Below are 23,112 nucleotides of genomic sequence, written 5' to 3'. Positions count from 1 at the left end.
AGCCAGACCCTTCTCCGTCCACGCCGCACACTATGACGTCATCACACGGCGCCTTGTCGTTGACGGAAGTCCAGAATGAGAGAATGTGAAGTGACGAAGAGGAGGAAAGTGACCGGGTTGTTTGGTTAACGGGAGCCGCCGCTCACGGTTTCTGCTCGGTACGTCAACACTCGTTTGTCCGCTTGTCCCCGCGCCAGGACGCTGTTAGCCTGATGCTAGCCTGCAGCTAACCGGCTGATGCTAGCGGGCTCAGCTAGCTGTTAGTGTCTGAGAAACTGCTGCTACAAACACGGAAACGTTTATTTTCTGCCTTTTCTGTTTAAAGTGACTTATACAAAATGTGTTTCACCTAACAAAACAGCGAACGTGATTCTAAACCAAACTCCATTTAAAAAACTGCCAGCTTAACATTGTTTGCATGCCAGCTTAACATGCGTCCTGTTTTCCTGGCAGCTGTTCATTTCAGTAAGCTAACCTGAGATTCAAGTGTAAGCTGAATAACATGAACTGCTTAGAAATGACTTCACACTAGACTCCTTATTCCAGTAGAGTGTGTAGCTTTTAGCGATCTTGTTTGAAGTGGTAGATGTTGAACTTTATTCTATGTGTGTAGAGACGCTGTGAAAGGTCTGCTGTTAAATGTGATTGTTAAATAATTTCCCCTAGGGATCAATAAAGTATTCTGATAAATGTGGATATTTTGTGCTGTCTTTGGTCACCAGCTCTTGCATCTGCACACAGAATGAGAGGCGATGAAGAGACCAAAGCTGGCCGGAGCTTTCCTCTTCGTGTGCTGCCTGTTTGCCTACCTGATGTTCGTTAAGCATCACTACTCCACCTCCAAACCGGAGGCCTACAGACTACCTCCTCACCACCAGCCTGACTCAGACCTCAGCGCAGATGAAGGGCCCACCTCTGATGCTGGACGGCGCTTCCAGTACGGCATCATGTTTGATGCTGGGAGCACTGGGACCAGAATCCATGTCTTTAAGTTCCAGATAGAGGACAAAGGTACAGCTGAACAACCAGTGTAACTCACACCAGACCCCATTCATATATCTGATGATAGCACGATGTAGTTTGCCTGATGTATCTTCAGACTCTGTAAATGTCAGAGTGCAGCTGTGTAGTCACATATCTACACTCCCTACGCCACATAAACTGATTCCCAACCAAAGTCCATTCAAATATCAGTGAATTTAACAATCTGTCGATAAATACACGGACTCAGACAGACTCAGGGTGCTACTGTTTTTTAGATCTGTTTGGAAATTTAAAATACTGCAATCCTGCACCAAACTCCATTTAAAAACTGCAGTTTTTACTGTAACCACTGTGGATTTATTTCTTTACTATTTTGAATTTTTACACAATAAATGCATTTTAACCATTTTGTAGGTAGCTTACATGACTTTTAATTCAAATAGCTGTTAATCTGGAACTCCATCAGACTCTAACCCGATCAGAAAACTGAGAAATAGCGTGACTAATATGGTGGCTTTGAGAAACTCCTGACGTATCTGAATATTTGATGTTGGTATTTTCTACAGCAACCACTGTGTATGCAGCAATGAGACACGTTGATGTTGAAGCTTTGAATCTTCTTACATTTTCGTTTCAATTTAAAGGAACTCGATGGCGTCCACTGTGACTCCAAACCAAACTCCATTTAAAAACCTTCAAGTTTAAGTTGAGTTTGTGTGTGTGTGTGAATTTGAATGATGAATATTTAATGAGAGTATGCGTGTGTTGTTGTTTTAGTAGCAGCTGATATTAATGTGTATCAGGGGATGTGTGGGTGTTAAACCTCTATGTATACATCCTCTCAGATCATATAGTGCTGCTTTTAGTGTATTTAAATCCACATGTTGGCTCCGAGCATTAATTACCAGACGTGAATCCGTGCAGACAAGAGGAGCTTTCAGCCTTTAAGTCCTGCTGCAGGGAGCTGCTGCCAGTTCAAATGGACACAAACTCATTAGTGTGTTTTAGAGCTTTCTGGTTTATTAGGCTTAGAGAAAGTTTCCTGCAGCGCTCGGCCAAATGCCTTCGTTATCGCATTTAAGCGCTAAGCTAAATCACACAGGCTGAGTGCTGTCTTGGCTCCTTTGTTAGCATCGCAGCTAACTGGACTAATGGCAGCACCTGTTAGTTATACATGCTGGGATTGTCATTAAGAGCTTAATGACAGCTCAAATGTAGGCACAGGTCCAGGGTCACTCAGTGAAATTCAATTAAATGCGCCGACGTATCGCCTCTTTTATCTGTTTAAAGCTCACAGTCACATAGTTTTATCTTTTTTCCCGCAGGAGCTCCAAAGCTGGCCCAAGAGACGTTCAGAGCCATCAAACCAGGACTGTCAGCGTACGCCGACGACCCGCAGCAGGTAGGGCGCACACGAGGGGCCACGGGAGGGCTGCACGGGTCCCACGCTCGAGTGGGCCGACTGACTGAACCTACAGCAAACAGCCCCAGAGTGACATTCAAATACTGTTTGCTTAGGAATTGTGCAGTTATCAGCGCTGATGTTCAGCATTGGTTTTCTCATCGTAACAAACAAGTTCCCCGACACGCTCACATTTGTGAGTGAATATTTCTAGAGTTGGTGCAGCGAGTGTAGTTTTGTTGCTCCGACTCAAACCTACAGTCCTACATAAAGACTGAGCATGCTCAGAGCCTCCCTCTGTGTCCAGTGCACTGCAGGGATCGTGGAGCTCTTGGAGGTCGCCAAGTCCAGCGTCCCCCCTTCATACTGGACCTCCACCCCCGTGGTCCTGAAGGCGACGGCTGGGCTGCGTCTACTTCCTGGAGAGAAAGCCGACCAGCTGCTGGACAGAGTGAGACTCACACGTCACCTGATCTCATCTTTATTATTTCACGTTTCAGTTTTTCAATTCTTTTATTTATTTCGTATCGTTCAGACTTCGTATTTTATAAAAATCATTTAAATTTTTGAATTAATTTTTTCCCTCATTGCATTTTTTATTTTCCTGTATTTCTAAATGGAACAGCTACATTTAGGGTTTTTTCAAAATAAAACAATAACTCCAGCACAGATGTTTAAAATGTTGTGATCAGGTATCGATCAGGTCAGACTGATAACTCCTCTGGCTGCTGCTCCTCCTCCTCCTCCTCTTCATCGTCATGTTGGAGCCAGAACAGAGAAAGTCTATTAAATCTTTTAAGTAATCAGTAATAACAGGACTACAGCAGCGAGCCAGAATGTGGTTTAATCTGAGGCTTTGCTCTTATTATCAGACGAGCTCTGATGCTGCAGATTACGGGGGGGGGGGGTCATTTTTACAAAAATGCATCATTAAATATTAGATTATATTTAAACAGATCACTGATTGATGGGAGGCAGAAATAAAACTGTTTCACTTTGTGAAGCTCAAAGATTGTTCGCTTCGTGTCCAGGTGAGGGCGCTGTTCCTGGAGTCTCCCTTCCTGTCCACAGATGACAGCGTGTCCATCATGGACGGCACCGATGAAGGTAAGATGTTCTGATTGATCAGCCTGCACACTCCTACTTTCTAAAGATGACCTTTGTTCTGAAAATATTTCACAACAGAAGCCTCATTTGCTGAGGGCTTTTAATGTGAAATGCATACAGGAACTGTTGAGTTCCTTATGCAGCATCTTAACGGTGTGGGATAGGCCCCGTGGGCCGGCTCTGGCTCCCGGGCTGAGATGAGGTCTTTTCTTTTGAAGTGGTGCAGGAACCATGCGCAGCTGAAGAGAACGCCGCAGAGCATGACGGCACAGAAACAGGAAATAGATCCACCTGGAGCGATCTGAGGGGAGTTCCTGGAGGGTCGTGACCCCTCGCGAGGTCTCGTCCTGAGCGGGATCTTCATCTCGTTATGACATTATTAGATCAGAGGGAATCTGCAAGTCTCCTCGGGTTTAATCTGTGACGGTGATGAACCGAGCTCCGGCTCTGATTTCCCCAACGGAAAGCGTCAATATGGAGGATTAAAGAGGAGACGACGGGGGAGGCGGAGCTCAGGGGTTTGATTTGTAGACACTTCCTCTCTACAGTTACAGGAAAACATGATCAGGCTACACAGCGAAGCAGCAAATATGTTTAATTACTGGGTGAAAATCATCCAGTACTATAAACTGGGAGGGGCGGGGATAAACCAGGTTTTAGTTCAGGGCGGCGTGGGTATCCAACTTTGAATGCGAGAACGAGGCGATGGCGTAGGTGCGTCGGTGACATCAGCCATGTGACACACACACAGAGGCGGCGAGGCTGGCCGTGAGGGTCAGACTCTCGCTCACCGCCCCATGGGCCTCGTTCACACGGGAAGCTTTTTTCTGTGTCGAAATTCGGCCTTCAGTATCGTGCAGGAGCTGAACCCCCGACCTCCTGATTGGCTGACGACCCCACTCTACCTGCTGAGCCACACCCACGGTCAGCGAGGAGAGAGGCGGTGATAATGTTTGGAAATGGAAGTCCTTTCAGAGGCCTCTGTTTTTAAGAGTGAGGCGGAGCGCACAGTGTAGTTCATGTTTCACATGTTTGATTCCTGTAAATCGTCCAATCAGGATGCAGAGTGAAGGTTAACCAGTGAAGTCATTCACTGATCAGAAGTAAAGTGCATCTGCTTATTCAGGTCAACTCAAAGATGACTTTAGTGTCCGCGGTGCAGTATTTGCACTCAGCTGCATCCATTAGTGCCTTTTAGCAGCGACCTCTGACCTTTGGGCATGCAGGAGTGGGTGATTACGGGGCTCGGTACAAACTGTATCATAGGGGCTTTACCATAAAACTCTTAGCCCGATACGCTAAGAAGCAATTTCCTAACAAAACAAACAAGAGGCGGAGAAAGTTGGCTAAACACTGGCACTTAGCACCCGGCCGCCTCCCAGGAACCACTCAGAGGTCCCATTAACAATAAGTCGCTTCACTCGGACGGGCCCAGGGTAATCTGAGCCGGGATAAGCATGCTGGCCAAGAACGGCACAACATCTGAGCCACAGTCAGGCTGCGGGAGTTCAGACAGACAGACTTCAGTTTAGTCGGGAACGCCGCACAGGACTCTGTCCATTAGAGGAAAAGCAGAGCGGGATAAACGGCAAATTCAGCGATCATTAAAAGACGAGCAAGGATGAGTAGTGATCCCGCTCAGGAGAAAGAGAAAAGATTTCAGCCTCAGAAATAAACGGGACACATAATCCCCCCGTTAGATTAAGTGGGACATTATCCCACACCAACATAATTGCTTGTATGAACTACTTTAAAAGGATTGGATTATGTGCAGGCGGGCCTGTTGCCCATACAGGACAAAACACTGAACTTACATTCCCATACATATCCACCAGCAGAGACATTACAGCTGGGCCAAACATCTGGAGCTCAGGGTCACAGCTGGATCCAGGAGAGACGCATACAATACGTCCAATCAGGATCCAGCGAGGTGTTCAGGACTTGTTGAGTTAGTCCTGAATACGACGCGTGTGTTGTGGTCACGTCTGGTTACTCTGGGGGGGCGCAGAGACATTACAAGGGGGGCGCAGTGTGAATTTCAAAAAAAGCACTTGGACACTGCGAGCGTAATGGAGGACAGGTATTTGACGGGGCTCCCACACAAACGCAAACGAAGCCAAACGTGTTTCCAAACCAACTTCCTTCTGAGCCAAAGACTAAAACTTGTGATGAGTCTTGGTTTTGGTGTCGCCTGCACAACAGCTGTTTCCAGAGTCGGGTCCACGTTGCTGCGTCTCGTCTCCCAGAGAAACGGTTCATATTGATGGTTACGTGTTAGCGTGCTCGCTGCTGCTGCAGCACAGAAACACGAGTTTGCAGTGAAGCGCGTGAGCAGCTGAGTGTCGTCTGCATAGAGGTGTTGAATCCAGCGATCCTGTAACCTTTTCGTTTTCTCCTTTCAGGTATTTCTGCTTGGATCACCGTCAACTTCCTCACAGGTGAGAGCGCTCACCATCGTTTTTATTTAGTGCAGCAGGGGCGTGTGATCCTGTGCTCCCAGCTGATGTTGAGTGCTTTCAGGTTTTGTATGAACCGTCCTGTCATTGGCGTGTTTGGGTTCTGAGTCTTCAGTGGACGATGGTGGTGTGGAGTTTGCACGCGCTGCGTCTTCATCGATCCTCTTCCTTGGTCATGTGATCATGCCGTCAGAAACTCCACCCTAACCATGAGGCTGGATGTCCACGCCCACGACTGAACTTCAGGGTGAAACCGCCACCTCGTGTTCCCAAACAGATGACCTCTGTCCTCTCAGAAAGCCCCGAACCTCATGTTGGTCCTCACAGAGGCGGGCCTCCACGTAGAACGCACACTGGCTCCATTTTTAACACTGCGGCAGGAAGTGGATGTGGATTGGTGTGATTTATGATGCGTGTGTGTGTTTCAAACCAGATTAATGTGCACAAGAAACGGTGATTACCTGTTATTGGATTAAACTGCAGCTCGCTCTTCCTCCTAATCTCCCCCTCCTCCCTCTCTCTCTCTCTTTTCAGGTGGTCTTCACAGTGCTCACTCGCCCACAGTGGGGATGCTGGATTTGGGAGGTGGGTCGACTCAGATCACCTTCAGCCCTCAGGACGAGGTGAGGACTCGCACAGGTGAAAGGGTGAGGAAGACTGAGAGAGGAAGAGCTCTGTCCCCTCAGTCAAACTACCAGGATGGCTCCGTCTTAGGCTTTAATCTGGAAACGCCTCACTAATCCCAAATAAACAGCCTCACATCAGGCAGGGGAGGAGAAAGGGAGTGAAGAGGGGTCTATTTAGGTCAGGCTTCGTACACGAGGGATTGGCCAGTTCTTCTTCAGCCTGTGAGAGGAGGGGGGGAGGGGGGGAGGGGGGGATGCAAACGAGGAACTGAGGCAGCAAAAGCTCCAGATGAAGCTTTCTTCTTACTGAGGTCTGACAGCATCAGCAGGAGGGTGGAGGACGGCCTCCCAAGAAAAAACCCACCCGGTGTTTGAGAGTACAACACAGAGAGCTGTGCAAAAGTCTTGAGCCACCCCTCAGGTCTGCTGAGCAGCTCTCGAGCTTCCTGAAGCTCCTTAAAGTTCTTCTGTGGACATTGGCTGCTTTTCCTCTCCTGTTCAGTCCTTGTACGGGAGCTTTCTCACAGGAATGACAGTGAATCCCGCACACCTGAGCAGAGGTGCAGTTAGTTAGCATCAGCCTGTCACACAAACTCATCATCTGTTCCAGTTTCTTTACCAAATCTGTCAAAAATGCCAACGATATCACAGCTTCTCATGAAAACAGGATTTTGTCTCCAACACGGTGATTCCAAAGAGCTGTCAGCTGAAACTCTGCACATCTCAGCGTGGTGTCAGTGTGTCCTCAAAACCCTGAGGAAAGTGGACAGAAGAAGCTTCCTGTTCCAGCATGACAACGATGCAAACACACTGTCAGTGCAGTGAAAGCACACCTGGATCTGACACCACACAGCAGGACACCATCAGTCACGGACGGGCCTCCGCAGAGCCGCCCTCAGCTGAGGAGACGTCTTCCTGAGGATCCTCACAGAGCTGACAGCTGCTCACACCAAATACACACTCCGTGTTTCCATGTGTGTGTACTGTATTTACATGTGTGTTTGCACAGTACTGTCAGAAAACGCTCTCAGGAAAAATAAGCAGCAGATTGATTTTCTGTGGATTTGTTCCACCCAGCGTGGAAGCAACACTCGAAGGAATCGTCTGTTTTTAGAGCCGACCCAGCGTCACAGAAGCCTGAAGATCTTTTCTTTCTGTGCAGAAAACCATCCAGACCTCACCTATCGACTACATCCGGACCTTCCAGATGTTCAACCACCCACATGTGGTCTACACTCACAGGTACACGCACTCACACTGTGCCTGTGCTGATTGGCTGATGTGAAGTCAGCTGGTGGGTCACACACAGCTGTCAGTCAGAGGCTCGCTGACGTGATTGAACTCGTCGAGTTTCCGGTTTAATCGTCGTGTTTGCTGTTCGAGTCTCAGTAGCGACGTTAACACGCAGGAACTGATTGTGAGCTTAAAAAGTTAAAAATCTAAAGAAGCAGGAAGAACCAAACGTGTCAGCGCAGACACATCCATTTTCTGATGATCAGCTGATCGATTATGGATTATTGATGTGCTCTCTCTGCAGCTATCTGGGTCTGGGCCTGATGTCGGCTCGCCTCGCCATCTTGGGAGGCGTCGGTGCCCCGCCCCGTACGTACCTGACCTGTTTTTCTTTTTCTTGTTTTTCAGTTTTCAGATTTTCATCTCAGCCTGTTGTGCCCCCACCCACCCCCGCCCGGCAGATAAATAAGCCATTATCTAATCTTTTAATAACACACTGCAAGATTAATTCCTTGCTGGCCAGCTGTTGCTGCGGTTTAACTGCTGCAAGAAGCTGCAGCTCAGATCCTCTCTGCTGTCGGGCTGTTTATGTGCACGCAGGCGTCGCCGTGTCCGTGGCGGTGTCGCGTTCAGGCGTCCTGCTGGGACCGTTTTAACCACACATCATATATTTGTGACTTTTTGGAAAACTGCTGTAGCAGACTGACAGCATTTGGCTAAAGCAGGAAGTGTGTGCAAGCAAACTGCTGCAAACATGAGCCATCGTCACTGCAATAACCTCACCGCTGCCTCTGCTGGCGGTCGGAGGAACTGCAGGGCCGTGTGTCGTTGTTTTACTGTTCGCGGGTTTGAGATGAGATAAACAGACAAACGTGTGTCTGTGTGTGTGTGTCTGTGTTTGTGTGTCTGTGTTTGTGTGTCTGTGTTTGTGTGTCTGTGTGTGTGTGTGTGTGTGTCTGTGTTTGTGTGTCTGTGTGTGTCTGTGTGCAGTAGGGGGCAGCCCGGAGCTGGTCAGCCCCTGCCTTGCTCCAGAGTACTCGGGCAGCTGGGAGCACGCTGACGTGGTCTACACTGTGAAAGGCCAGAGCACAGGTGAGCAGATCATCTCTGATTGGTGGTGTGGTTGCCATGGTTACTCATGATGCAGCTGGGGTTAGGAACCTTTTGTGTGCACGTGTGTTTCAGGGGAGCCGTTTTACGAGGCGTGCCTGAACAGAGTGGAGAAGGTTTTGTACCAGAAGGTGGCGAAGGCGTCCGGCGTGACCGACATGGACTTCTACGCCTTCTCCTTCTACTACGACCGCGCCGTCGACATCGGCGCCATCGGTGAGGAAATACTGCCGCTCTGCTGCTCGCCTGCAGGGGGCAGCATGTCAGGCTGATCCATCATGGCGTAAACAGGAAGCCAAATAAACCTTGACGAGGGCGTGGCGTCCGTTGAAGCCGCAGAAACGCTCGGCGCTGCTGCGTTCGCGACTCAAACTTCTTTTTTGGCGGATTTTAGAAGACGAATCGTTTGTGAAGCCGCGCCGTTACAGGGGAAGTTACCCCGGCACACCTGTTGTCCCCGGGGGGCGTCCCATTTATCAGAGCGTCCTGAATGTGGCCCGGCGTTACCTGCAGACCAGGTGTGAGGAAGGGTCAGAGTTGGAGCTTCACGTTCAGGCGGCGTTCGCTCACTGACTCGGGTTTAATCGCTCGTAGGCGCAACTTTCATCAGAGCCTCGTCCCAGACTTCCTGTTTTGTGTTTACCAGAGCCGATTGGCTCACAGCCGCCCCCGTCCCGCAAGCTGCCGTTTGTCACCTTTAACATGACGTTTGACTGTGGGAGCCCACAGTTCCTGAACACAGCTGATCCCAGAAAAGCTGGAAAACCGGGAACGTTCGTTCTAAGGAGCTGCTGCAGGTTTCTGTTTAACCCTCCTCTCTGTGCTCTGTGTCCAGACGAGAAGAAGGGAGGAAGCATCAGAGTGTCCGACTACACCGACGCAGCGAAGAAAGGTGAGACGGCGCCCTCTGCTGGACGTCACTCAGAGCTGCCGTCATCATCAATGAAGCCAGAACGTGTTTCTGACCCGACTCTAGTCCACATGATTGATTAGTTTATGCTAACCCCACAGAGGTCCAATTAAATGTTGATATCAGCAGATTTTTTTTAAATCGGTGACCGCTGTGGGTGTTTTTCTCCCCGCAGGGTGCAGCGACGTGTCCGTCGGTCCTCAGTGGAGCCCCTTCCTCTGTCTGGACCTGGTCTACATCTCAGCCCTGCTGCAGGAGCTCGGCTTCCCTCCACACAAGCAGTTCAGGGTGAGCTTCCTGTCTCGCTTCTATCGATTCCTTTAAAACCATCGATCCGTCTCACCTCTCTGACGTTGTCTGTGTCCCAGCTTGCGAGGACCATCAACCAGGTGGAGACCAGCTGGGCTCTGGGCGCCACTTTCCACTACATCGAGTCCCTGAAGGCACACTGAAGCTCTGAGCTTTTATTTTGAAAAGCTCGGGGTCCTGCTTACTCTGAACACAGCTGACTGATGATGTTTGTGCCAAAGCAGAAATCTGAGCGGTGGGATAAAAACGTGACGTGTGTGAAAGCGGCTCATTCAGACCGGCGGTCAGGAGGCCGGGGCTGAACTCGCTACGGTCCCAGCGTGGTTCATTAATCGAATATTTCACATTTTTAAGACCAAAAGGATGCGGTGGAGCCAAGGGTTTGTGAGCCAGTGACGGGAAAAAATAAAACCCTGTTTATGTGTTTGTTTGTTCTGTGGCTCTTTTCCATTAGATAAACCTTTGTTAGTCCCACACGTGGGAAACTTGTTTGGTCACGGCACAAAGTTAACCATTTAACACGTTAGTGCTCTTCTCTTTTAGGTTTCTGGGATGTTGTTGGTAGTGTTGTGGGTTTTTCCGTAGATGTGTCGGTTTCTTGCGAGTTCTGCGTCGGTGTTTTGGGAATTTGGGTCGTTGTTTCTGAGCGTCGCCTGAATGACCGTCAGCGTGTCTTCTCACCTGATCAAACTAAGCCGGGCTCAGTGTGAGCAGCTCGTTGGCGACTGATTGTTTTTATTCTGAAGGACTTCCTGTTTGTATCCCTGTAGTTTCATGATGAGCAGATGTTTAAACGGTTCCTGTAGAAACCCGTCTGTTTGGCTCTCAGGTGCTGAGACCGTAAGAGTCTGAGTCACGTGACTTTGGCGTCGCCTCCTCTGATGTCAGCTGTTCCTGAGTGGAAGCTTCAGCGTGTGAAACTTTCACATAAGATCAGGATGAGACAAAGAAGGGTTATTATGAACTGTGAATCATGGCGAGCTGCTCTGTGAGAGCCTCAAATAGACCTGAGTGTCCTTCTGTTACGTGGAGAAGCTCCTCCTCTCTGTAACGTTCGTCTCAGTGATGATCATCTTCAAACCACCGAAGCAGCAGCTGGGCTCTCAGCAGGCCAGAGCTACACCGGCTTATTTCACACAGAGCGGCTCTGCATCAGTCCCAATATTAAATTGAAGAATGTGAAATGTTTTCCTTCAGCTGATCCTGTGCTTCATATGAACGATGATGTTTGCAGGTTTTTAAGGATGTATTTTTATATTCTGAATCATAAACTCTGTATTGTGATCAATAATTCATTGGAATAAAAACTGGAAACAGCTTTAATTCATAAAAACCTGAAGGTTTCACTTAAACACATTCAGGAAAAATAAAGTTTAACAGAAGATGATGGAGGTGTGAAGGTGTTTGTCCTCAGCGTCCTGCAGCAGGAAGCCCACAAACACAGGTGTGCTTCAGGTGAGTGCGTGCAGGTCTGCTCTTCTCTTTTTGTAGGATGTGGCGGGCGGCTTTAACGCTTTCAGTGTGAATGAAAGCACCCGATTGGTTCCTTACCTTTGAAAACAGGAAGCTGCATCAGCGTGGAGCGGCCCTGAAGTTTGCTCGTCACAGAGAAACCAGCGAGTCTGCACCAGCTGACGTTTCACCGTCATCCTGAAGCTCCAGGTGTTTCAGGAGAAAGCACGCCGATGAGGAGTAAAGGACGCCTCGCACGCCGAACACCACCTGCTCTCACTCACACCTTGACCCATGTGACCTTAATGACTGGTGTGATGATGGTGGCTCTCCACCAGCTGTTAGAGCCTCTTGGATGAAGGGGAAAGAATCAAGTGACCGATAAGACAAGGAACACAAGACCACACGGCTGAGTTTGACCTGAAAACTGTCGGCGTGATGACGAGGATGCAGCGTTGAACAGCGAAGCAGGAAATGATAGAATGACGGCAACAACAGAACTTTAAATCAAATCTTTGAATGATGGAACCAGCGGCCAGCTCTCAGCTGTGAGGTCTGACCCTCCACCTTCACTCAGACCTCCTGAGACGATACAAACTCAGCGTTTCTTCAACTCGTTTATTGCAAACGTGTAAAAACAGTACATGTCCCAGACGGCCTCAGGTGTCTGCTGAGGGCCCTGCTACAGTCACTGTGCTGTCTGGATTATGATGCTAATAAAGTTTTAATGTTTAAAAAAGCAGCGGTGATGAACCTGCAGGCAGCATGTAAAGCCGAGATCTTAGCTAATGCTATTAAAGATATCACAGGGCTAACTGAATTTGGCTAGCAGCAAACCTAGCTTGATAATGTTTACCATATAGTGTAAATTAATAAAAAATATTTCATATGTTTAATATTTGTTCCAGAATACTTTTACATAAACAAAGGCATTTTTCTCTTTCACCTCCACATACCATACATATGACATCACAACCTGATTGGCTGGTTGTGACGTTGATCCTGGACGAACGTTACTACGTGGCGGGTCCACTGGAGCCCAGTTTACAGCGAGTCACGCAGCCTCATCAAGATCTGAAGAAACGTTTCTGTGCAGACGTTTACGTGAGATTAGTGTGAATGCTTGAATGCTGTCTCCTTCAAAACCGCTCAACTTAAAACTTTATTCAACAAAAACATTTCAGCCGTTTCAGAGTTTGTGTGTATGGGACGGAATGTTGGCGCTAGCGTGAGAGGAGGAAAGAAATTAATCTTGAAATCTTCCTTTAAACTGCTGCGGTGTCCGCAGCGTTTGCTCTACAGGTATGATTTTACCCTCAAAACGTAGCCATCGCTGTCCTCTTTCATCCAATGTGTTTACTATTGTACTAGGTGTTATGGTTCTTTCGTAAATGTTACCGATGCACAGCCTCCTCCCTCCAACTCTTCCATAGACTAATGTTAAAAGGGCTCAGAAAGTTGGTTTGAAAATCAGAAGTACAGGCTGTCTTTACACTGTCGTCACGCCCATATAATAAACTCCACAGGCATGAAAACTGAGAATTTGGTAGACTGGACATTGCTGCCGCTCACGGTGAAAGAATTTTGTCAATACGACTCCAAGTTGTGTCCAGTGTTTGCTCTACAGCCATCATTTTACCCTCAAATCACAGCCATCGTTGTTCTCTTTCCAACACCGAGTCTTTCAAAGCTCAGAGATGTGAACGTTTTAAACTGTGTGGATCCAAGTGGAGGGATCACATTGAATCACTGAATGAGTAAAAAGAATATGAACTTTTAATATTCATTCAGATGTTTTCTGACTTTAAATTTTCTTTTCTCATTTCTTAGGTTTTTCTAATTTACAATTAAAACATTTTCAGCTATTTTCCAACTTCTGTGTGGATGTCAGCTTTTAGCACTTCAGCACTTTTGTTTTCAGATTAAACTCTGTTTTTTTTCTCATTCAAATTTTTTAACTTAAAATTCAGCAATTAATTCATTTCAGTGCATACATTCAGATTCAAGCATTCACACTGCAGTTTCTTTAGAAAATGCACTTCCCAGTTATAAATGATTGGCATGTGTGCGTGCATGCGCACACGCGTGTGCGTGCATGCGCGTGAGTTAGAGTCTCAGGGCTGTTTCTGCTTCATCTCCTTCCAGCTCTTCCACACCAGGACATCTCGACTTTTTCCCCAGGCGACGAACCAGCGGGGCAGCCTGAAGCCGTTGTATTGACCCACGCCGTCGTCATGGCCCATCGCCAGCAGCATGGTGACGTTACCTAGCAACCAGGAAGAACTCGAGTCAGCCAGAGAACAGAGGCAGGTGACCAACAGCCCGGCATGGTGAGCGCATACCTGTTTGATAGGAAGTCAGCTCCTTCCCGCTCACACTGTTGGCAATGTTGGCCACGGCGACAGCGGCGTGGAAGCCGGCGTTGTACGCCGTCTTGGGCTCGTTGACATTGGTGCAGTCACCCACGGCGAAGATGTTGGAGAAACCGTCGACCTGCAAGTGGTCGTTGACCTTCAAGGCCCCGTTTTCAGCCATACTGTCATCTGTGAGCAGAAACCAGTCGCTGATCAATGCAGCCATCGTTAAAAATAAATGTCTACGTGATTTTTCAGGCTAGCAGAGGCGGGACTCGGCATTATCACTTCCTGTGACACTGTAAGTAAGAAGAGTGACGTCGGGCGACCCTGTGGTCAAACCGCAGCGTGGAGTGAAAGAAGGAAATGACCTCCGTGCGTGTGGGTTTGCTGTTCTTACTGAAGGTGGCGCTGTAGGCTGCAGAGTTGATCTTGAGCCCGGTGCAGCAGATGATCAGATCCGTGACCAGCGTTTCGCCGTGGTCCGTGATCACCTCCGTGTTCTTCGTCATCGTGTTCAGCGGCAGCTCCGACAAGTTGCTCACTTTCTGTCCTGAAAACACGGCGGTGGAAAGTGAGCCAAACCCCGAGCTGACGTGAGCCGTCACCTGCAGGCGTGAACTCACCCAACACAAGCTCCACCCCCTTCTCCAAGAGAACCTGATTGGCCTCGCGCCTGATGCTAGGCAGCAGCTCCGGGTCAGCCAGCCCGAGTTTGGAGTGGATCAGAACCACCTGGAGGGGTCGACGCGGAGGAGAGAGCGGGGTCAGCGTTCAAAGGGCAGCAGCAGAGGTCAGAGGTCAATTTAATTCAGTTTTATTTATACAGTGCAAAGTCTCGAGCGCAGTCAGCTCAAGGAGCTCCACCAATCTGAAGACCACGGCTGAGTAAGCACTTGGCCACACAAATCTAACAGGAAGCAGACTCCAGCAGAAGCAGGCTGAGGGCGAGACTGACGGGGGCGAGGGCGGGACAAAGACATGCTGTGGAAGACAGGTCAAAGGTCATCACCTTCTTATCAGGATACTCTGTCTTTATCTCTGCAGCCATCTCCACACCGGTCGATCCTCCGCCGACCACCAACACCGAGTCAGCAGCCTGAACCTGCACACAAAGACACACACACAGACACGTGCACGCACATACGCACACAAAGACACAGACACCCACCCACGTATGCACACGCACACACACACGTGCACACACACGTGCACGCACACAGACACACACACAGACACACACACAGACACACAGCGTGAGGAATTTACATATTTTTAATTTGACTTCTTGAAGTTTTCTGGGTTTTTGTTGTCGTGTGAAACATTGAAAAACCAGACAGAGAAACACAATCTGACACGTCAGCTGCAAAACAGCTTTGCAGTAAAACCTCCTGCTCGGGTCTACCAGAGGCCCGGCAGCTTGAGGGTCCTGCAGTATCTCAGCTGTTCCCAGGACTGCGCTCGTCTTCACAGAGATGTCCGACGTTGTTCCCGGGATCTGCTGGAGTCGTTCTCGCAGTTTGGGAGTCACTGCACCCAGTGCTCCACTGGGACCACCGTCACCTTCACCCTGCACATCTCCTGCAGCTCTTCTCTGAGCCCTTGGTACTCCTGCAGCTTCTCGTGTTCCTTCTTCCTGAGGTTGCTGTTGTTCAGTATCACTACATCTGTCACTACGGCCGTCTCCTGGTCGTCTACCACCACTACGCCCGGTTGGTCCCACAGGACTCAGTTAACCCGTGTTGTATTTCCTGTAAAAGGCCTTTTTGTACTCTCTTTCAGTTTTAGCTAACCTTACCTTTATTTAAGCCTCTGTTCACCACTCACCTTTCCAGCTGTTCATCGGACCTGAACTGCAATAAATAACTGGAAACACGGGCTGTTCTAACACTTGTGTATGTATATCTGCGTTAAACATTACAATAATAAAACAAATGGTTTTGAAAAAATATTAAGTAATAAAATAAAACTAATTTCACTCACTAATACTGGACAGTTCTATTTCAGTACAGAGATAAACTTTAGTATAAAACTTGTACATTAATGTACTTTTTAGAGTAGAGTTTATACTTTACTCTAAATCTACGTTTACATGAACTTTTCCATGGCAGTATTTTTTCTGCTGGTGAAGTTCAAACTAAAATGTATTAAATTATTAAATATGAAGATTTGAAATTCAACCAAAAAAGGTTAAATAACAATAACTTCTAAACAAACAGCAGTAAAACCTGGATCGAACCTCTCTGATGAAGTCCTCGTACTTCTGGACCGCCTCCTTATGCGACGCCACCGTGTTGAACTTCCCGGGGAACGGCCCGTCGGTGCCAGTGCACAGGATGAGGTGGGAGTACTGGATCTCCTGCGGCACAAACGACACAGATTCAGCTGCAGCTTCACCACCTCCTCATGCTGCAGAAGAAGCTCCACAGGGAGCTGCTGTGGTCCTCACCCTCCCTCCCTCCAGGATCACCAGCTGCCTGTCTGTGTCGACGAGCTCCACCCGACCCTGAACGAAGCTCTCGCCAAACGTCTCGGCGTACGGGATGAAGGTCTTCTGAGCAAAGCCTGCACACAGCACAGCACTAATTTTTTTTAAATTAAAATGTGTAAAAATAACATAAATCTAGAATAAAATCAGCAAACACAACAAGATAGAAGAATAACAGTCGACGAGGTCATCTTAAAGTGAAGATAATATAAGTACCAGAAACTACTTTTAGAACTGACAGGAGAACAGGTGAGTACAGGTGTGGACAGGTTGTACAGGTGTGCTCATGGTACCTGGCTGTACGGCGGCTCGCAGAGCGCCCAGGTTGTGATGGAAAGCGTCTCTCATGTCGATCAGAGTGAAGCTGAATCCTCGATACTTCAGGTCTTGAGCTGCAGCGATTCCACCAAATCCTCCGCCCACCACCACCACGTGGACACCCTCGGTTGACACCTGACCCCCCATCTCTGCAGCCACACACACACACACACACACACGAAGTCACTACTACAGGTTGACCACACCTGACGTCGTCACCCCAGAGGTCTGAAGCTTCTTAAACCTGCATTCTCTCTGACGCCCAGCAGAGGGCGCCCACTCTGAAGTCTGATTCAATTGGGTTTGCTCAGCTGACCTTTGACCTCAGTAAACTCTGTCCTGATGAGTTTCTGCTCTGTCGCTACTTTCAGGTCTGACTGAATCAAACAGGAAGTCTATTTTGGTCCTGTCAGAGGGCGGGGCTAAACAGTGACTGACTAGTTGCTCGTTGCTCATGAAATCCAAACGACTGCTTCATGTTCGTGGACATGCACTGCTCCTTTTCAGCAACACTCAGCACACCTTTGAATGAATTTCAGCCAAAAGAACAAACAGTAACTCTGCTGTGTCCACAGGGGCGTGTCCATAGGGGAGTGTCCACAGTGGGGCACCATGAGGTCAACCCCCCCGGCACCACGCTGCAGAATAAACGCTGTGACGTCTCACAAACTGAAACCGTCGACTATCAAAAGCTCCAACAACACTCAGCTCCAAGCTTCAAACACACCGCTGCCATCTTTTATATACAGGCTGTGATTTCTGCTGATTACATAACGCCCACTACTTTAATCTCAGCCTGTGTTTCTACAGGTGTACACAGACCACACCCCCTCCATCTTCTGAGAGCTCACCTGAGCATCACTCACAGGGAGATGAAGCTGGTCCTGCTCACCTGCAGTGTCCTCAGGTGAGCCTGAGCTGCTCTGATGGTCTTATCGATGCATCAGCTGTGAGCTCAGAGGCATGCGGGCGGTGAGGCAGGTACAGGTACGCCAAACATGTGGCGCAGATAGAATCGGGTGACGTTTACTTCCTCGGTTTTCCGGTTCTAAATCGGACTCATCGAGTAGGCTACAAACTGATGAGTACGTGTAGGTGTAGGTTCTGCTGCTCCTCTTCATCACTCTGCAGGAAACTCCTGCTCGAGCATCCAGATTAACAGGCGTTGGTCTTTTTGTTGTTCAACAGCATCAAGACTGACGGAGTGTGTTTGAGACAACCTCACAAGTGTCACAGGTGACACGCTTGGCGTTTTTTTTGCTGGTTTGTCGGTAGCAGCTCCTGAAACGCAAGACTGCCACACATCTGTTCGACCAACGCCAGTTAATCTGGAACACCGGCCTCACGTGAGCTACCTGCCGCTGCCAGCCCGTCTCTCTGACACCTGCCCGCGCGAACGGGAGGAACTCACCTGCTGTAGGTACGCGCCTCGGTCACGTCGTCGTCTTCTTCTCCGCGGCTGTCTGACCGCAGCGTCTTTCTTACCGAGCTCCTCCTCCTCTGATGACACCAGTTCTCCCCCAATCACAGCCCGGCTCCCCATGAAGGAGGCGGGGGTAGGCGTGCTGCTTTCAGGTGCTGTAGGAAATATTATTTTTAAGGCGAGGCGTGACCTTTAAAGCAGTTTACCTGTGATGGGAGCGGTCTGTAAAACTTTATTAGTGAGGAGTAAAAGAATATAATTTTTTAAAAACCGATCAGATGATGGTAAATGGTAAATGGTCTGTATTTGTATAGCGCTTCACCAGTCCCTAAGGACCCAAAGCGCTTTACATATCCATACATTCACACACTGGTGATGGCAGCTACATTGTAGCCACAGCCACCCTGGGGCGCACTGACAGATGATCATTATTTTCTTTTAAGGCCCTTTGATTTATTCATGGCTCTGAGCCAGAGATGTCCTCACAGGCCACATGAAAGCTACAGCTCCGCTGATGTCCAGCAGAGGCAGCAGTGAGTCCGTCCCGACGCACATGTTAAAATAAGCATGCTTACAGCGCGACACCTGCACCTGCAGCAGCTCCATCCAAATATTCCCAGTACTGATACCAACACTGGTGTCAGGTCGATACACACTGACAGGAGCGTTGGTTCTTCTTGGTTCAGAGCGTAGAACACGTGTTTTTGTAACAATCATTACAACATGTTCAGAATTTGCATATTAATGATGATTCATGTCATAAATTACGACAAACTGCTCTGCCGTACATACGCTGCCTTTATAGGTTAAAATTTCGGTACTGGTCTCAGCAGTATCGGCCCTGTATCTACTCGGGTAGCACTCATGAAGGCAAAGGTGTGACTCTAACCCAGTGCAGCACTGTTACATACAGAAGCACTCATGAGGCCATACCAGGCACAGCTCGGACACCGGGGGATAAGCCTATCCCAGCTACACACAGAGACATTCACGCCGAAGCCCTCGAACTGCCCACACACACATGAACCCGCATGTCCGCTCCACACAGAGGCCTGGCAGGTGATGGAAGCAGGACTTTCTTGCTGCGAGGCAGCCGTGCTAACCAATGTTCCTGTGAAGACCCCACAGCTGGACGGGCCGATGCTGATTCTTCGTTTTCATCGTGTTTTTTGTTTGTTTTTGTTGAAAAGGTGTAAACAATGAAAGGGGGTGGATTGGCCAATTGGTCATGATGGACTCTGGGCTGGACCAATTACAGCCGAGGAGGTCGAACTTTAAAGTTCCATATTGAGGAACGTGATTTGTCTCAGACTTCAGCTAGAATGGAACAAAGACACAAAGCCGGAGTTATTCTGCGTCGTTACGCTGCAGCTGCCTCTCATTCTCCCCTCCCTCTCCTGTTTCTACTCCAATCATGAAACTGATCAATGATCAGCTGATCGGCTTTTCTCTCTTGTTTGTTTCTGGCCCACTTTGCGCCAGAAACAGGAAACCATCGAATAAACAACAGCAGCACGTTTAAGCTTGATAAGTTGTTGTTAGCATTTATTTTTTTCCGCCTGTCCCGTTTGGTTCTTTTGCCATCAGAATTATTGTTTGAAGGCAAAGAAAGATGCCCAACGGATTTACTACACCCAGTGGACCATCCCAGCCTTGCTGTATTGGTCCATTTGATTGACCTTTGTTTTTATTGTTTATTTATTTTATTTTATTTTCAGTTGTTACATAAGAGATTGATCAGCTGTTGTTAGAATTTATTTAATATTAATTTCTAGTATCAGCTGATGTTTGCTGGAGCCACAGCTGTAAAGCTGCTGGTCATGATGTCGGTTTGGATATGTGGTGAGAGGGAAACATGAAGATGAAACCAGGAGATGTCCTTACTGAATCATCAGAGCTGTGATGGAGAAACAGGTTTACCTTTTAGGTGACATGGATGAGTTGAAGTTATGAACTGTTTCTGAGAGACAAATAACACCAGGATCCTTTTCTAAGCAGCTGACAGCTGGTAACTGTGCAGGGGCGGGTCTAGCAAAGTGTTGCCAGGGGGGCAGGTAGGGCATTAACAGGGAGAGCACAAAGAAATACTTTCTTATTCTCATTTAAAATGTCTGTTATTAAATAATTATCTGAATCTTACAACCAAAGTTTTTATCTGGTGTAAAATGTATAGAAATCCATTATTGTATGTAGTAAATGTGAGTCTCAGTTCTGATGACTGTCTGGAGTCTCTTCTTATCGGCTGTTGTGCAACCAGCGTACCACACAGGGATGGCGTGCACCAGCACACTCTCCATAGCGGCACGGCACGGAGGTCAGTCTGCAGCCTGTTCCATCTCAGGACCCTCAGGAAATGGAGGCGCTGCTGGGCTTTCTTCACCAGGGCTCATGTGTTTGTGGACCAAGATCGGTCCTCAGATATGTGGGTGCCGAGGAACTTAGAGGAGGACACCCTCTCCACACAGTCACCTTTCATGGAGAGGGGAGGGGGATCGGTTCTTCTTCTTCTCACTGTCATAAACCTCATTTAAGTGCTGGAACGTTTACTGTGCAGACCTGATCTAAAACCAGTGCCACACATGGCTTATGTGACATCATCATCAGTGAATGTGGTCAAACAGGACCTGCGGCGGCTCTGCAGCGCGCACTTGGATCCAGATTTCTCAGTGTTTTTAATCCTTCTTCAGAAATCTCTGCGTGAACACAGGGTCTGCTGTTGGTCTGTAACCGCAGCGTCATGGATCCGTCACAGTCTGAATAAACTCTTTCACTGGTCAAAACGCCACAAAGTGCATTGTGGGTAAACCTTCCAGCCCTGATCAGTGCAGCTCTGTTTGTTCCTGAGGTGAGGGTTACAAAATCTGGTTTTATGAAACATCCACCAAAGTTTCTTCTTTTCTACAATGTTCAGAAACACTTTATAACACAGCTCGTAATTCAAATGATTTCATTTACCTGCTGAACTCTGCTCAAATACACCAGAGAGAGGCTAACGCTCCAGCCTGCACAATCATACTGTCACAGTTATACAGCATACATGTAGGAGAGGGCGTGGTGGTGAAGGCAGAGCTGCTGACCTGCTGTGACTCAGCACGACTTCATGTCGCTGTTCTCTAAGTGTGTGAAAGAGTCGCTCTCTGCCTCGTGCTGAAACTCGGCTGACGGGGAAAGGTCAGAGGAGGTGCTCACTGCAAACTCAGATCACTGTCACCCCGAAGGAGGAGCCTGCTGCACATCACAGGTCACCAAACAGGTCAAAGACTCTAACATGAGAGACCTCGGGGTCAGAGGTCATTACCAGTCTAAAGAAACACAAGAAATGATTAGCTGCTCCCAGTCACACGCTGCCACGCAGCCACAGACTGTAGATAAAAGATGGAGAGTAGGAAATCAGGTGGGTGGAGCCTGTTCAACCATGTCCTCAGAGCAAAAACATATCTCAGCATGCGATGAGGTCTTCATGGACTCCTCGCCTCGCCTGTGCACGTCTACCTGTGTAAGTCTGACCCACCTGTGCAGGAGCAGACATCGTCTTCTTCTGTGGTTTTGTTCTTCCAGCTCAGCTGAAGTCAAACTAAAACACAGTGCGAGAAACATTTTTGACTTTGGAACAAAATCTGAGTGAAATCAGAGTCACACATCCCCACAGACCTCACAGACCCTATCCACAGACCGTGCCCACAGACCTCACAGACCCTACCCACAGACCCTGCCCACAGACCCCACAGACCCTGCCCACAGACCTCACAGACCGTGCCCACAGACCCTGCCCACAGACCCTGCCCACAGACCCCACAGACCCTGCCCACAGACCCCACAGACCCTGCCCACAGACCTCACAGACCTCACAGACAGTGCCCAAAGACCCCACAGACCCCACTGACCCTGCCCACAGACCCCACAGACCTCACAGACCCTGCCCACAGACCCTCACAGGGGTGGGCTGCTTTTAACCATGTAAAGCACTTTGTGCTACATCTTTGTATGAAAAGATGTAGCACATATAAATAAAGATTGATTGATCTCTGCCCTCAGAGTCTCCTTCATATCTTCACCATCATTCCATCCAACCTCTTCCCCAGTCAGGGTCACGGGGAGGTGGAGCCTAACTCAGCTGTCATAGGGTGAGGGGCGGCACACCTGCGACAAGCTTAGAATCACCAGTTAACCTGATGAGTGTGTTCAGCCAGCAGCTGGATTCAAACCCTTCTTATGGTGAGGCGACAGTGCTAACCACTGCGCCACCTCCAGTTTATATCAGTTATTTCACAGGTGTGTATCGAATGTGCACCTGTTTACCTTGATTCATTCATTTATAGTTTTTATGAACGTCTTTGAAAAATGTCTGCTCCCCAACGAAACACTAGAGGGGACCGAGCATTTGCAATCGTCGCACCCAGTCTCTGGAATAATCTTCCTATCGATGTCCGCATGTCAGATTCCATTTAATCGTTTAAATCACAGGTAAAAACTAGACATGGACCGATCTGATATTACGTATCGGTGTCGGTCTGATACTGACGTAAATTACAGGATCGGATATCAGAGAGAAATAAAAAATGTAATCGATCCATTAAATATCACAAAACCACCTCACAAAACTTGCAACACGGCGCAACTCGGCTCATAACTGTAGCACATCGGAGCAGTGTGCTCACGTGATAGAGCTGCTGTGCGTATTTGTAGCCTCGCTACCAAACTCCGAGGAAGTTTTCCCCGAGAGAAGTAAAGCAAGTGTGTAAGTTCATCTCTGAATGTCTGTAAAGCATTCCTGCGTTAAGCTTAACAACCTATGGAGCGACCGCCTCTCTCTCTCTCTCTCTCTCCTGCTGCTGCTACTTCAATCTTGAAACTGATCAATGATCAGCTGATCGTCTCTCTAGTTTGCTTTTGGCCCACTTTGCAGCAGAAAGAGGAAACCAGCGGCTGAACAACAGCAG

At 48.4% G+C, this 23,112-nt stretch overlaps 2 protein-coding genes across 6 annotated transcripts; one reads left to right on the top strand and one right to left on the bottom strand.

Annotated features, from left to right (window-relative positions):
- Window positions 1–3: 3 nt before the first annotated feature.
- Window positions 4–12,459, top strand: entpd6 (ectonucleoside triphosphate diphosphohydrolase 6). Of its 5 annotated transcripts, none has more exons than XM_086259998.1 (14): window positions 4–158; window positions 742–1,011; window positions 2,310–2,386; window positions 2,694–2,837; window positions 3,418–3,493; window positions 5,896–5,931; window positions 6,484–6,596; window positions 7,738–7,817; window positions 8,113–8,177; window positions 8,799–8,900; window positions 8,994–9,134; window positions 9,754–9,810; window positions 10,004–10,116; window positions 10,197–12,458. In XM_086259998.1, exons 2-14 carry the CDS (start codon window positions 753–755, stop codon window positions 10,278–10,280), a joined length of 1,347 nt encoding a protein of 448 aa, XP_086116124.1. In that variant the 5' UTR covers window positions 4–158; window positions 742–752; the 3' UTR covers window positions 10,281–12,458. The 5 variants fall into 5 exon arrangements, with proteins under 5 accessions (XP_086116124.1, XP_086116126.1, XP_086116128.1 ...); XM_086260000.1 differs by having other exon boundaries at window positions 8–158; window positions 723–1,011; window positions 8,802–8,900; window positions 10,197–12,459; XM_086260002.1 differs by having other exon boundaries at window positions 8–158; window positions 723–1,011; window positions 6,484–6,572; window positions 8,802–8,900.
- An 884-nt stretch (window positions 12,460–13,343) lies between these two features.
- aifm2 (AIF family member 2, ferroptosis suppressor) lies at window positions 13,344–18,295 on the bottom strand. Its single transcript, XM_086260003.1, has 9 exons — window positions 18,161–18,295; window positions 16,725–16,898; window positions 16,393–16,508; window positions 16,183–16,302; window positions 14,956–15,048; window positions 14,570–14,678; window positions 14,344–14,496; window positions 13,932–14,132; window positions 13,344–13,855 (listed from the first exon to the last, which is right to left on the bottom strand). Exons 2-9 carry the CDS (start codon window positions 16,894–16,896, stop codon window positions 13,704–13,706), a joined length of 1,116 nt encoding a protein of 371 aa, XP_086116129.1. The 5' UTR covers window positions 16,897–16,898; window positions 18,161–18,295; the 3' UTR covers window positions 13,344–13,703.
- Window positions 18,296–23,112: the final 4,817 nt, after the last annotated feature.

This window comes from Aulonocara sp. 'chitande type north' Nkhata Bay, linkage group LG13 (genome assembly GCF_057382095.1).
Source record: "Aulonocara sp. 'chitande type north' Nkhata Bay isolate Kocher_YH1m ecotype deep benthic linkage group LG13, A_spYH_male_GT1.1, whole genome shotgun sequence".
NCBI classification, from domain to species: domain Eukaryota; kingdom Metazoa; phylum Chordata; class Actinopteri; order Cichliformes; family Cichlidae; genus Aulonocara; species Aulonocara sp. 'chitande type north' Nkhata Bay.
Note: the sequence above shows the minus strand (reverse complement) of the source record. Positions and strands in the feature narration are given on the sequence as shown.

What these genes read in the sequence shown, in the direction of transcription:
- aifm2 (XM_086260003.1), bottom strand. Translation starts at nt 16,896, where the DNA reads ATGGGGGGTCAGGTGTCAACCGAGGGTGTCCACGTGGTGGTGGTGGGC. An exon ending in ACGAGGACTTCATCAGAGAG is followed by an intron (nt 15,049 to 16,182) that starts GTTCGATCCAGG and finishes CTTTGTGTGCAG; the next exon opens with GTTCAGGCTGCTGACTCGGT. An exon ending in CAGAGTATCCTGATAAGAAG is followed by an intron (nt 14,679 to 14,955) that starts GTGATGACCTTT and finishes CGACCCCTCCAG; the next exon opens with GTGGTTCTGATCCACTCCAA.
- entpd6 (XM_086259998.1), top strand. Translation starts at nt 753, where the DNA reads ATGAAGAGACCAAAGCTGGCCGGAGCTTTCCTCTTCGTGTGCTGCCTG. An exon ending in GGACTCGCACAGGTGAAAGG is followed by an intron (nt 6,597 to 7,737) that starts GTGAGGAAGACT and finishes CTTTCTGTGCAG; the next exon opens with AAAACCATCCAGACCTCACC. An exon ending in CGTCGACATCGGCGCCATCG is followed by an intron (nt 9,135 to 9,753) that starts GTGAGGAAATAC and finishes CTCTGTGTCCAG; the next exon opens with ACGAGAAGAAGGGAGGAAGC.